This window comes from Bison bison, unplaced genomic scaffold (assembly GCF_000754665.1).
Source record: "Bison bison bison isolate TAMUID 2011002044 unplaced genomic scaffold, Bison_UMD1.0 scf7180017864053, whole genome shotgun sequence".
NCBI classification, from domain to species: domain Eukaryota; kingdom Metazoa; phylum Chordata; class Mammalia; order Artiodactyla; family Bovidae; genus Bison; species Bison bison.
This window is the reverse complement of record NW_011494625.1, coordinates 2,074,487-2,086,904: the sequence shown is the minus strand read 5'-3', so window position 1 is coordinate 2,086,904 and position 12,418 is coordinate 2,074,487. Positions and strand designations below refer to the sequence as shown.

General features: G+C 43.0%; 1 protein-coding gene across 1 annotated transcript in view; it reads left to right on the top strand.

Annotated features, from left to right (window-relative positions):
* The window catches only part of CAGE1 (cancer antigen 1), a 35,299-nt gene that overhangs the window by 17,797 nt on the left and 5,084 nt on the right, over window positions 1-12,418 (top strand). Inside the window, exons 4-6 of the mRNA XM_010835842.1 lie at window positions 884-1,033; window positions 3,248-3,355; window positions 9,696-9,803. Coding sequence (XP_010834144.1) covers window positions 884-1,033; window positions 3,248-3,355; window positions 9,696-9,803 — 366 coding nt within the window. The remainder of the gene's footprint in view (window positions 1-883; window positions 1,034-3,247; window positions 3,356-9,695; window positions 9,804-12,418) is intronic.

The following is a 12,418-nucleotide window of genomic DNA, read 5'->3' as shown; positions in this document are numbered from 1 at the left end:
ACACTGCGTAAATCAGTGTTACTGTGCAGCAGTTTATCCACTATACAATGTTTTTCTTGAGCTTTCTTTTTTTAAAGGCAGCTTTTGCACCATCTTGACTAATCCGTTTTTTTTTTTTTTACTTCTAGTTTTGCTTTTCATTAATCTTTAGGTCCATTTTCTCAATGTGTGTTCTGGGAGCATCTTTGATGTCGAAGCATTTTCATGGTAATATGAAGACACCATTGCCTTTTTCACTCTCATTCTTTCCCAGGTGTATAGTGGAGTTTTCCCGTGAAGCCATGTGGCATGTGACAGGGTAATTGCTTTCATGATTGATGGAATATGGAAAGCACAGTGGAGAGTCCTGCTGTCTTCTATTAAGCCAGCATTAACAATATTTGCAGAAAGTGTAAACATTCCCACTTTTCACTAATTTTTCATTTTGACAAATGTGGTAATTTTGTATTAAATTGTCGCTTATACTGACATAATAGATTTATTGTTTAAATGAATTAGTAAATATTTTTGAATGTTCTCAGTTGTAATTTCTAATACAATGAATATTGATAAATATAAAATAGATTCTAACACAATAAATATAAATGTAGATATTGTATTTTTAATACAATAAATATTGATTGTTATTTAAATGAATTTGTAAATCAATATTTTTTATGTTCACACTGTGATTTCTGATGCAATAAATATTGACAGATACAGCCTAACAAACAAAAGCTTTGGGATATCCTCAATAATTTTTAAGACTATGAAAGCATCCTGAAAATCAAAAAGTTTGAGAACCACTGCTTTGAGTTTTTAAGAGTGGTATTCAGCATTTTACCTAAAAAGTAATCCAGATTCTGTGTCTTTATTGTGACAAGTCTGAATTGTGTATATGTAGGATACAAAGATGACACATTCTAATTTGTTCCCGAATCACTCACCTTGTGAAGAAGGGAGCGCAAACCCCCCAGACATGAAAAGAACTTCACAGCCGACGTCCAGAATTCTCAGTCTTCTGGCTCTGATGGTAGAACTTCTCCCACATCAGGTAATTATACAAAAATCATATTTTTATTAAGAAATATCAAGGTTGGACAATCAAGTTATGAAAGAAAAATAATGGAAGGAATGATACAGATGGACAGGGAAGCCTGGCGTGCTGTAGTCCATGGGGTTGCAAAGAGTTGGACATGACTGAGCGACTGAACTGACTGATACAGATGCTTAAACCAACCAATCAGCCCTTCCTTCTTCCCACTGCTTCATCCTGTCTTTTTTCATCACCTAATTCCCACAAATCAATAGTAAGATAATGTAGTAGGACTGAAAAAAATAAGAACTTCAGGCAAAACCTGTCCCTCAGTGCTTTCCACGTGTTAGGAAAACTCCCTCTGAGCAGTAGTCTTGGGCTCCAGCCCGGCTGCTCCTAGTGATGAGTTCACGTGGGTGGGCTGTTTACCCAGTCTGATCTGAAGTGCAGCTCTGGGGCAGGGTGGGCAGTGTGGAGCTGTGTCCATGGGAAGAATGAAAAATGAAGTTGGTGTCCGGTGAGTTCCAGACATGGCCTCTCCACCTCTTGGCTGTGTGACCTGGCCAAGGAAATTTTCCTTTCTCAGCCTTAGCTGCAGTGGTGTCGCTGCTGCCCTGGGAAGTGACAGACCCTACGTTTGAAGGGCATGATGCTCGGAACAGCTCCTCAAATTATTGAACTCTCTTTCTTCCTCTTCCCTCTGATTTTTGTATGTTTCTTTGAGCTTAAGTGCACTCCTCTGAGCCAAAATTTGGCAACGTGGGTTTGCTGTGTTCCTGATCTGACACAGGAACACACTACACACTACACTACTATTTTCTTTCAGCTAAAATTTGTTGAATGCCAGCATTTATTGAAGGCTGGAAACCAAGCTAAGTAATTTTAGCAGAGATCCCAATCGACGGCCCAAAGACTGTGCCCGCCTGAAGTTTTGTCTTCATAAGGTTTGAATTTGAAAGTGTCGCCAGCGCTTCTTGCTGCAGCCTTTCCATCACCCCCGGCCCTTCAGACATCTGCTTTCTCACCATATTTGCTTGATTTTCTCTTCTCTCAGCGGATGCTGCTGTTCTTTCTCAGTCTTATTTGCTGGCTGCTTCTTCTCTCCCAGACCCCTCAGTGAGCCACCCATCAACCCTCTACTTAGTAGATCTCATTCCAGGCCAAACAAATACCTGTTTGCTCAAGGCTTCAAGATCAGAGACTCCATATGTGATATGCCCTCTGCTAATACAGGGTAAGCCTCTAATAGGCACTGGACAAATATTTGCTGGCTGCCCACTCTGTCCTTGGAGGCATTTAAATTGACTCTGCTTTTCATGGATTATCTCATTCAACTCTTACACCATTAAAAAAATATTATCAGGCTTTTTTTTTTTTTTTAACATGGAAAAACAAACAGGCCTAGAATAGTTGAGTTTCTTGTTCAAAGTCTCACATAAGTTAAGTGGCAGAATGAGTTTCCATTCCGTTTCAGAGCTGCAGTAGACACTTTCCACTGTGCTCAGTCGATCAGTCGTGTCTGACTCTACGACCCCATGGACTGTAGCCCACCAGGCTCCTCTGCCCATGGGATTTCCCAGGCAAGAATACTGGAGTGGGTCACCATTTCTTTCCCCAGGGGATCTTCCCAGCATAAAGATTGAACCCATATCTCCTGCATTGGCAGGCAGATTCTTTACCACTGAGCCACAAGGGAAGCTCTAAGTGGCAGAACTCAGATCCAAACCCAGGTAGTCTGACTCTAATGCGTGCACTTTTGACCCTTAGGTTACAAGGGTCTTCACTGTACAAGTACAGTGTACAAGTATCTTCATTCTGGGGGCCACTGAAATGTCTAGAGTTTCAATATTATTAAAGATGTCTCATTGTTCTGGTGTCAGGTATAACAATTAGTCTAAAATTTGGATTTGTAAACTGACTAGGCTAACAGGAGATGTATCTATGAATGTGTAGTCATTATAGTTACTATCAATGTGTATTAACTTCTAGCAATTATCCTAATTTGTCCCACTTACAATTTATATGCAAATGTGAATCTAAATGAATTATTTCCACATTAACCTGTTATTAGATGTCTTATGATGAGTAACTGAAGAATTGAGTTCAATATTTTTCTTCCTTCTTTTGTTTGGCCTCTTCTTTTGCATGGGACATTTAATTTGTATTCTACCCTTCATTCTTTTAATTTTATTGAAAACTTTTTAAGAAAGCTTCTCAAAACATTACCCTTAGGACATCATCAATCCTGATGCTGAACATTTCAAAGAGAATGAGAAAGTTAGTGATATGCCACAAAAATTGAAGAGTTTTCATCTTAAAAAGAAAATTTTAGATAAAGAGGTATGTATTCTTCATTCTAAAAATTATATCATTTTTAGTGAAAAAAAGTAAAAAAAAGCTAGTGTAAAAGTATAAAGAGGCTCCTAAAAACTTTGGATTTTTTAAAATAATTATTTCAGGGGACAAGATTAGCTTTACTTTGATTCTAAGGAGGCCTTTTGTTCAACACTTGACTTGTTTTATAACCTAAGTATGTCTTAGAAAATCCCATTCATCTACCCAAAAACTGGTATGAGTATCTGTTCACTTTTAATGGTACCACTGATTCCTGAAGATAAGTATATTTTGACATTCCTATAGGGCTTCCTTGATAGCTCACCTGGTAGAGAATCCGCCTGCCATGCAGGAGACCCCTGTTCCATTCCTGGGTCCGGAAGATTCCCTGGAGAAGGGATAGGCTACCTATTCCAGTATTCATGGGCTTTCCTGGGCTCAGACAGTAAATAATCCACCTGCAATGTGGGAGACTTGGGTTTGATCCCTGGATTAGGAAGATCCCCTGGAGGAGGACACTGCAACCCCCTTGAGTATTCTTGTCTAGAGCATCCCATGGACAGAGGAGCCTGGGGGTCTCAGAGTCAGACACTACTGAGCAGCTAAGCACAGGACATAGTTATTACAAACTTTATCACTTGGAATACTGGATACATTGGAAACAGATTTTATTTCTCAAGTGAGACAAGTAAGGGAAGGCCCTTGGGACTTCTTCAGTCAGTCTCTCGGCTAGTGGTGCAGAGGTGGAGAGAGAACTAGGAGAGCCAGGTAAGTGTTGTTGTTCAGGTGTGCAGTCGTGTTCGACTCTTTTCAACCCCATGGACAGCACGCCAGGCTTCCCTGTTCAAACTTGAGTCCATCGCGTCAGTGATGCCATCCAACTATTTCATCCTCTGTCATCCCCTTCTCCTCCCGCCTTCGATCTTTCCCAGCATCAGGGTTTTTTCTAATGAGTCAGCTCTTTGCATCAGGTGGCCAAAGTATTCAGCCTCAGCATCAGTTCCTCCAGTGAATATTCAGGATTGATTTCCTTTAGGATTGACTGGTTTGATCTCTTTGCAGTCCAAGGGACTCCCAAGAGTCTTCTCCAGCACCATAGTTCAAAAACATCAATTCTTCAGCGCTCAGCCTTCTTTATGGCTTCCCTTGTAGCTCAGTCAGTAAAGGATTTGCCTGACGTGCAGGAGACCCAGGTTCAATCCCTGGGTTGGGAAGATCCCCTGGAGAAGGAAATGACAACCCACTCCAATATCCTTGCCTGGAAAATCCCATGGACAGAAGAGCCTAGTGGGCTGCAGTTCATGGGGTCTCAAAGAGTTGGGCACGACTGAGCGACTAACACTTCTAGCCTTCTTTATGATCCAATTCTCACATCCATACATGAATGCTAGAAAAACTGTAGCTTTGACTAGATGAAACTTTGTTGGCAAAATAATGTCTCTGCTTTTTAATATGCTGTCTAGGTTGGTCATAGTTTTTCTTCTCGAGGAGCAAGTGTCTTTCAATTTCATGGCTGCAGTCATCATCTGCAGTGATTTTGGAGTCCAAGAAAATAAAGTCTGTCACTGTTTCCATTGTTTCCCCATCTATTTGTCATGAAGTGATGGGGCCTGATGCCATGATCTTCGTTTTGTGAATGTTGAGTTTTAAGCCAGCTTTTTCACTCTCCTCTTTCACCTTCATCAAGAGGCTCTTTAGTTCCTCTTTGCTTTCTGCCATAAGGGTGGTGTCATCTGCATATCTGAGGTTATTGATATTTCTCCTGGTAATCTTGATTCCAGCTTGTGCTTCATCCAGCCCAGCATTTTGCTTGATGTACTCTGTATATAAGTTAAATAAGCAGGCTTACAGTATACAGCCTTGACGTACTCCTTTCCCGATTTGAAACCAGTCCATTGTTCCATGTCTGGTTCTAACTGTTGCTTTTTGACCTGCATACAGGTTTTGGAGGAGACAGGTAAGGTGCTCTGGTGTTCTGATCTCTTTAAGAATTGCTTGTCGTGATCCATACAGTCAAAGGCTTTAGCGTAGTCAATGGAGCAGAAGTAGATGCTTTTTTGGAATTCTCTTTCTTTTTCTATGATCCAACTGATGTTGGCAATTTGATCTCTGGTTCCTCTGCCTTTTCTAAATCAATCTCTGACCATAGTTCTTCAAGCACTCTGGCTATCAGATCTAATCCCTTGAATCTATTTCTCACTTCCACTGTATAATCGTAAGGGATTTGATTTAGGTCATACCTGAGAGTCCCTTGGACTGCAAGGAGATCCAACCAGTCCATTCTAAAGGAAATCAGTCCTGGGTGTTCTTTGGAAGGAATGATGCTAAAGCTGAAACTCCAGTACTTTGGCCACCTCATGTGAAGAGTTGACTCATTGGAAAAGACTCTGATGCTGGGAGGGATTGGGGGCAGGAGGAGAAGGGGACGACAGAGGATGAGATGGCTGGATGGCATCACCGACTCGATGGACGTGAGTCTGAGTGAACTCCGGGAGCTGGTGATGGACAGGGAGGCCTGGCGTGCTGCAATTCATTGGGTCGCAAAGAGTCGGACACGACTGAGCGACTGAACTGAACTGAGCTGAATGGTCTAGTGGTTTTCTCTACTTTCTTCAATTTAAATCTGAATATTGGCAAGAAAGAGTTCATGATCTGAGCCACAGTCTTGTTTTTGCTGACTAAATAGAGCTTCTCCGTCTTGGCTGCAAAAAATATAATCAATCTGGTTTTGGTTTTGACCATCTGGTGATGTCCATGTGTAGAGTTTTCTCTTGTGTTGTTGGAAGGGGGTGTTTGCTGTGACCAGTGTGTTCTCTTGGCAAAACTCTGATAGCCTTTGCCCTACTTCATTTTGTACTCTAAGGCCAAAGTTGCCTATTATTCCAGGTATCTTTTGACTTCCTACTTTTGCATTCCAGTCTACTGTAATGACGGAGAAGGCAATGGCACCCCACTCCAGTACTCTTGCCTGGAAAATGACATGGACGGAGTAGCCTGGTGGGCTGCAGTCCATGGGGTCGCTAAGAGTCGGACACGACTGAGCGACTTCACTTTCACTTTTCACTTTCATGCATTGGAGAAGGAAATGGCAACCCACTCCACTGTTCTTGCCTGGAGAATCCCAGGGACGGGGGAGCCTGGTGGGCTGCCGTCTATGGATGGGGTTGCACAGAGTCGGACACTACTGAAGCGACTTAGCATCAGCAGCAGCCACTGTAATGAAAAGGACATCTTTTTTTTCGTGTTAGTTCTAGAAGGTCTTCTAGTTCTTCATAGAACTGTTCAGCTGCTTTGGCAATAGTGGTTGGGGCATAGATTTAGATTACTGTGATACTGAATGGTTTGCCTTGGAAATGAACAGAGATCATAGTCATTTTTGAGATTGCACCCAAGTACTGCATTTTGGACTCTTTTGTTGACTATGAGGCCTATTCCATTTTTTCTAGGGGAGTCTTGCCCACAGTAGTAGATATAATGGTCCTCTGAGTTAAATTCACCCATTCTGGTCCATTTTAGTTCACTGATTCCTGGAATGTCAATGTTCACTCTTGCCATCTCCTGTTTGACCACTTCCAATTTGCCTTGATTCATGGACCTAACATTCCAGGTTCCTATGCAATACTGTTCGTTACAGCATTGGGCTTTGCTTTTACCACCAGACACATCCATAGCTGGGTCTTGTTTCCTCTTTGACTCAGTTTCTCCATTCCTTCTGGAGCTGTTTCTCTGCTCTTCTCCAATGGCATATTGGGCACTTATCGACCTGGGAAGTTCATCTTTCAGGGTCATATCTTTTTGTCTTTTCATACTATTCCTCGGTTTCTCAAGGCAAGAATGCTGAAGTGGTTTGCCATTCCCTTCTCCAGTGGACCACATTTTGTCAGAACTCTCCACCATGACCCGTCTGTCTTGGGTGGCCCTACATGGCATGGCTCATTGCTTCATTGAGTTAGTTGAGGTTGTGATCCATGTGATCAGTTTGGTTAGTTTTCCATGGTTGTGGTTTTCAGTTTGTCTGCCCTCTGATGGATGAGGATAAGAGGCTTGTGGAAGCTTCCTGATGGGAGGGACTGGCTGTGGGGAAATTGGGTCTTGCTCTCATGCGAAGAGTTGACTCATTGGAAAAGACTCTGATGCTGGGAGGGATCGGGGGCAGGAAGAGAAGGGGACGACAGAGGATGAGATGGCTGGATGGCATCACTGACTCGATGGATGTGAGTCTGAGTGAACTCCAGGAGTTGGTGATGGACAGGGAGGCCTGGCGTGCTGCAATTCATGGGGTCGCAAAGAGTCGGACACGACTGAGCGACTGATCTGATCTGATCTGATCTGGTGGGCAGGGCCATGCTCAGTAAATCTTTAGTCCAATTTTCTGCTGATGGGTGGGGCTGTGTTCCTTCACTGTAGTTTGGCCTGAGGCCAAACCATGATAGGGGTAATGGCTGTAATGGGGACCTCCTTCCAAAGGACTTATGCCAGCATGCTGTGACTCTCAGTTGGGAAAATGATAATAAGACTCAAACAGGAGCCATTTTTAATCTGAGAGGAAAACAGAAGTGACCAGTTTACCTGGCTGAACAGTAAATCTGGGATTCAATTTCAATACTGTACTAGCAGGAAATGACTTCTCTGAACTGTGAGGTGGATAGGAAATTTGTTGCAAGTGCTCTGGAGAACCTCTCTTCTGGCTAACCTATAGAGAAAAGGACCAAGGAATAAACAGGCATGCAGAAAAACTACTGGTCTCCACTTCTTAAACCAACCTTCAAAAAGAAGCCTAGTTGAGGGTTCAAAAGGGATGTTGTGCTTAGCTGCTCAGTCGTGTCTGACTCTTTGCCACCCCATGGACTGTAGCACGCCAGGTTCCTCTGTCCATGGGGATTCTCCAGGCAAGAATAGTGGGGTGGGTTGCCATGCCCAAACCAGAGGTCGAACCCAGGTTTCCCACATTGCAACCAGATTCTTTACCATCTGAGCCACCAGGGAAGCCCAAGAGGGATGTTTCAGAAATACAATTTCAGATATTTATGTTCTCTTGGTAAATTTCTGTGTCATTACTGTAATATTGGCAGACAAAATAATGTGATGTCTGTCATTTGATTGAGTGAAGGGAGTTGCAGGGAGGAGGAAGTGCTTGGGGTATTAATGATACAAGATTGATCATTAACTGTCAATAATTGGAGCTGAGTAATAGTTATATGGGGCTTCATTAGTTTTTTCTCTTTTTTCGAAATTGTTCATAATAAAAAATTCTGTACAGCATACTTTATCACTGATATTTGGAGGAGTTAGAAATATTGAATATTAAAGATCTATTATTATTATATGGAACATATAAGAAATGATACTGAATTGTATCTAGAAAAAGTTGGCTAATTTTTTCTTTAAAGCAGAGTCTTAATAGCCTGGCTGTAAAAGCAATTGGGTATTAGAATAAGCTCTGCGTAGCTCCCAAGCCCTCCCTCATGTTTGGTGACTTACAGGACTCACAGGACTCAGCACACAGTCATTCTCCCAGTTATGAGGTATTATTACTGCGAGAGGATTCAGAACAAAACCAGCAAAGGGGAAAAGCACATGGAGCAAAGTCCAGAGGAAACCAGGTGCCCTTCCCTTCCCTGGCAGTGAGCTGTGCAGCCCATGTGAAGAGTTCCCAGGGAAGCTCACTGGAGACTGAGTGTCCAGGGTTTCTATCTGAGGCTGGTCGCGTAGGCAGGCACCCTCTGCCTGCCACGTACCAAAACCCCAGACTCTCCCAGTGGAAGGAGGCGTTCAGCATAAACCACATCCTCTGTGCAAATAGGTTAGACGCAGTGAGCCTTCATACTGGGAAATGATGGAGACTCTCCCACGATCCAGGTTCCTAGAAGCCAGTCAGGGGGCACCTTGGCGAGCAGGCCTTTCTGGGGGCAGCAGTCTCAGGCATGTTGTGTGAACTCTACTACACAGGAGCTCAAAATACAAGACACCTTTGAGACAGGGGTTGGGCTGTTCATGGTTTGGTGATTTTATTAGAAATGTTACTGAATGTAGTCTTATTTCCTGTCTCTGAAATAGAAAATGCCTTTTTCCTTAGCTACTGAAACATAAAGACAAAATCGCAGCTTTCAGACAGTTACTTGCTAATGAAAAATCATGTCAACATCAGGTTCCTGGGGTGAGTTAAACATTCACCGTGTCCTGTTTCTCTAATACAAAAATGCAACTTTAGATCTTACATTGAAAGCTTTCTGTTATTGAAGCCACTGGAGAGCTCTCTGATGGCTTAACTGATAGCATATTCATTGTCAAATGTTCCAAGGAAAGTGAACATATTGGAAGTGGACACAAACATGTTTCATGGCAGGTTACAGAATTTGACTCCAAGGAAGCCAAGAATGTCAGAGACGTGCCTGTTGTACTGGGAGCCAAACTGAACCAGCCCCACAACCTAAACGAGGAGCTTGATTTTTTGGTAAGAAACACCTTTCGTTGCTTTGCTAGCCTTTTTATTCACAACACTGTCTTAATAACGAGTTGTGGAAATGATCTGCCTTCAAAAACTTTGCTCCTTGAAATGGTCACACGCTGGCATAGTAGCAGTATTATTCACCCCCACAAATATAGAACTGAAGTTGGCACTCTCAGGTTTTGAAATTTTAAATATTGTCCCACATGATTTCTGTTTAGAAAATTTTTTTTTCTTTCAAAATGCAGAAATTTTCAAGTATGTGCAAGTTTTTAATAGTGAATGAAGAACATTTATATTGTGGCACATACGACCACCATTCTTAGAGCAGTAGGTGTTTACAGCAATCGCGATTAAGGGGGTGCCAGGGAAATGGCACACGTCCTTTGGATGGCACCCAGAGCCATCACAGGGGAGTGGTGATTGTGGGAGGGGTGGAGCTAATGGCGGTAATCATTTTGCAATATATCAGTGTATCAAATCAACACGCTGTACACCTGAAACTTACACAATGGTTGCATCAGTTATGTATCGATAAAGCTGGAAAAAAGAAGATAAAAGCAGCTAAAAGAAAAATCTGTGGGAAGAAAATTAAAATATCTTGGTATCTAGAAAGTTACAATCCATTTGGATCCCACTATATAGTGAAAAAGAGGTTAATTAACTTAATTGGTTTTTTAACGTTTATTTATTTCTGGCTGTGCTGGGTCTTCATTGCTGCGCAGGCTTTTCTCTAGTCGTGGCGAGCCGGGGCTCCTCTCCAGTTGCGGTGCTCAGGCTTCTCTTGTTGCAGAGCGCAGGCTGCACGGGCTCTAGGCGTGCACGGCTTCAGTAGTTGCGACTCATGGGCTTAGTTGCTCCGCGGCGCGTGGGATCTTCCCGGACCAGGGATCGAACCCTTGTCTCCTGCGTTGGCAGGTGGATTCTTAGCACTAAGCCACTAGGGAAGCCCCCATAATTTCTTTTTTCATCTTTAGAGAAGTCTATCGTATTTCTAAATTGTTAAAGGTCAGCATCCTGTACTAAATTCATTGCATAGGAGAAAGGGAAAAGCCCGATGCTGTGAGGGCTTATAGTTTTCTTCCTTTCTACTTCATTAATTTTCTTCATTATATAGGTAATTATTGACTTCCTTGAAAGGGTAAGCAAGGCTAGTCAGTATGGAGATATTGATGGAAAGTTACATCAAACGGAAGCCCTGCCTCCAAGGAATCTAGAAAAGGTGAGATATATAGATAGCTGTTTGCAAGGACTAAAGGGAACCTTTTTAAAAAGAGGAGGATCCCGTGACATCCAGGTGGGAGAAGCGCAGAGGAGAGCCCACGGGCTGGCAGGGGGCGGATGAAAGGGGGGCAGGCCCTGTCAGCAGCTTCTGAGCTTCAGGCACAAAAGAGGTTTGGAATGGACCGCGGTCTCCCCTGGGGTGGGAAGCTGAAGTGAGAAAACGCTCACAAATGGCAGCATCTCAGACACACTATGTTGCCTCTTACATGTGCTGCAGACTTTGTTGTACAAACTATATTTCAGAGGAACCGAATAACTCATGAGGGAGAGTTCTTCGCTGGAGAATGTAAGCTGTTAAAAGCAGAAGAAGAGGGACTTCCCTGATGGTGCAGTGGTTAAGACCTCGCCTTCCGAGGAGGGCGGTGCCAGTTGGATCCCTGGTTGGGGGCTAAGATCCCACTTGCCTCTCGGGCAAAAAAATAAAAAAACAGAAAACAGAAGCAGTATTATAACAAATTCAACTGAGACTAAAAATGGTCCACATTAAAAAAAAGCAGAAGACACACCTATAGAAAATTACATCTTGCATCCCTGAATAAAATAAGGCATCTAGGCACTTAGAATGGCTGCTAAAACCTGTAAGTTCAAGACTTACAAGAAACTTTTAATGACCCACAGCAGAGCCCTCTTGTCCAGCTTAACCGCACAAAAGGTGAGGTGTGCCCTTGACTGCTTGAGGCATGGAACGGGCACTGTCCGTGGTGTCTCACCTGAACCCACCTGAAAGCAAGCTTCTAGACCACACAACTCCTGAGAGGGTAAAGAAGCACATCAAGCTGACCGTGATAAAAATTCCAAACGTGAGAAATGCTAGTCCCTAAAGGACTGGCACACGGAAAGGGAGGGAGAGGAAAGGAAGAGCTGCTCTCGACACAGAGGTTCAAGGTGATGGCGTTCAGTCGCTAAGTTGTGTCCCACTCTTTGCGGCCCCGTGGACGGCAGCACGCCAGGCTTCCCTGTCCTCCACTGTCTCCCGGACTCTGCTCAGATTCATGTCCGTTGAGTCAGTGGTGCTAACAATCTTAGCCTCTGCCACCCTCTTCTCTCTACTTCTAGCCATGTCCTTTAAAAAGCGTTTTAAATTCTCTTCACCTTGGGTTTATCTGTTAAACTGAGGTAATATCTGTACTCCCTGCTTTAAATAACATGTGCAGTCAGAGGAATGGGACCCCGATTTGATATTGTCCCCATTAATATATCTATGTAAAGAGAAAGAGCAAGAAAGCTTGTTCTGCCATTGTTTCCTGTAGGGCAGACTTGTAAACATATGTAAATAAATATGTTTAAATAAACATTAGAACATCAACGGCCACTCTTAACATTGTTATTTAAAGGGA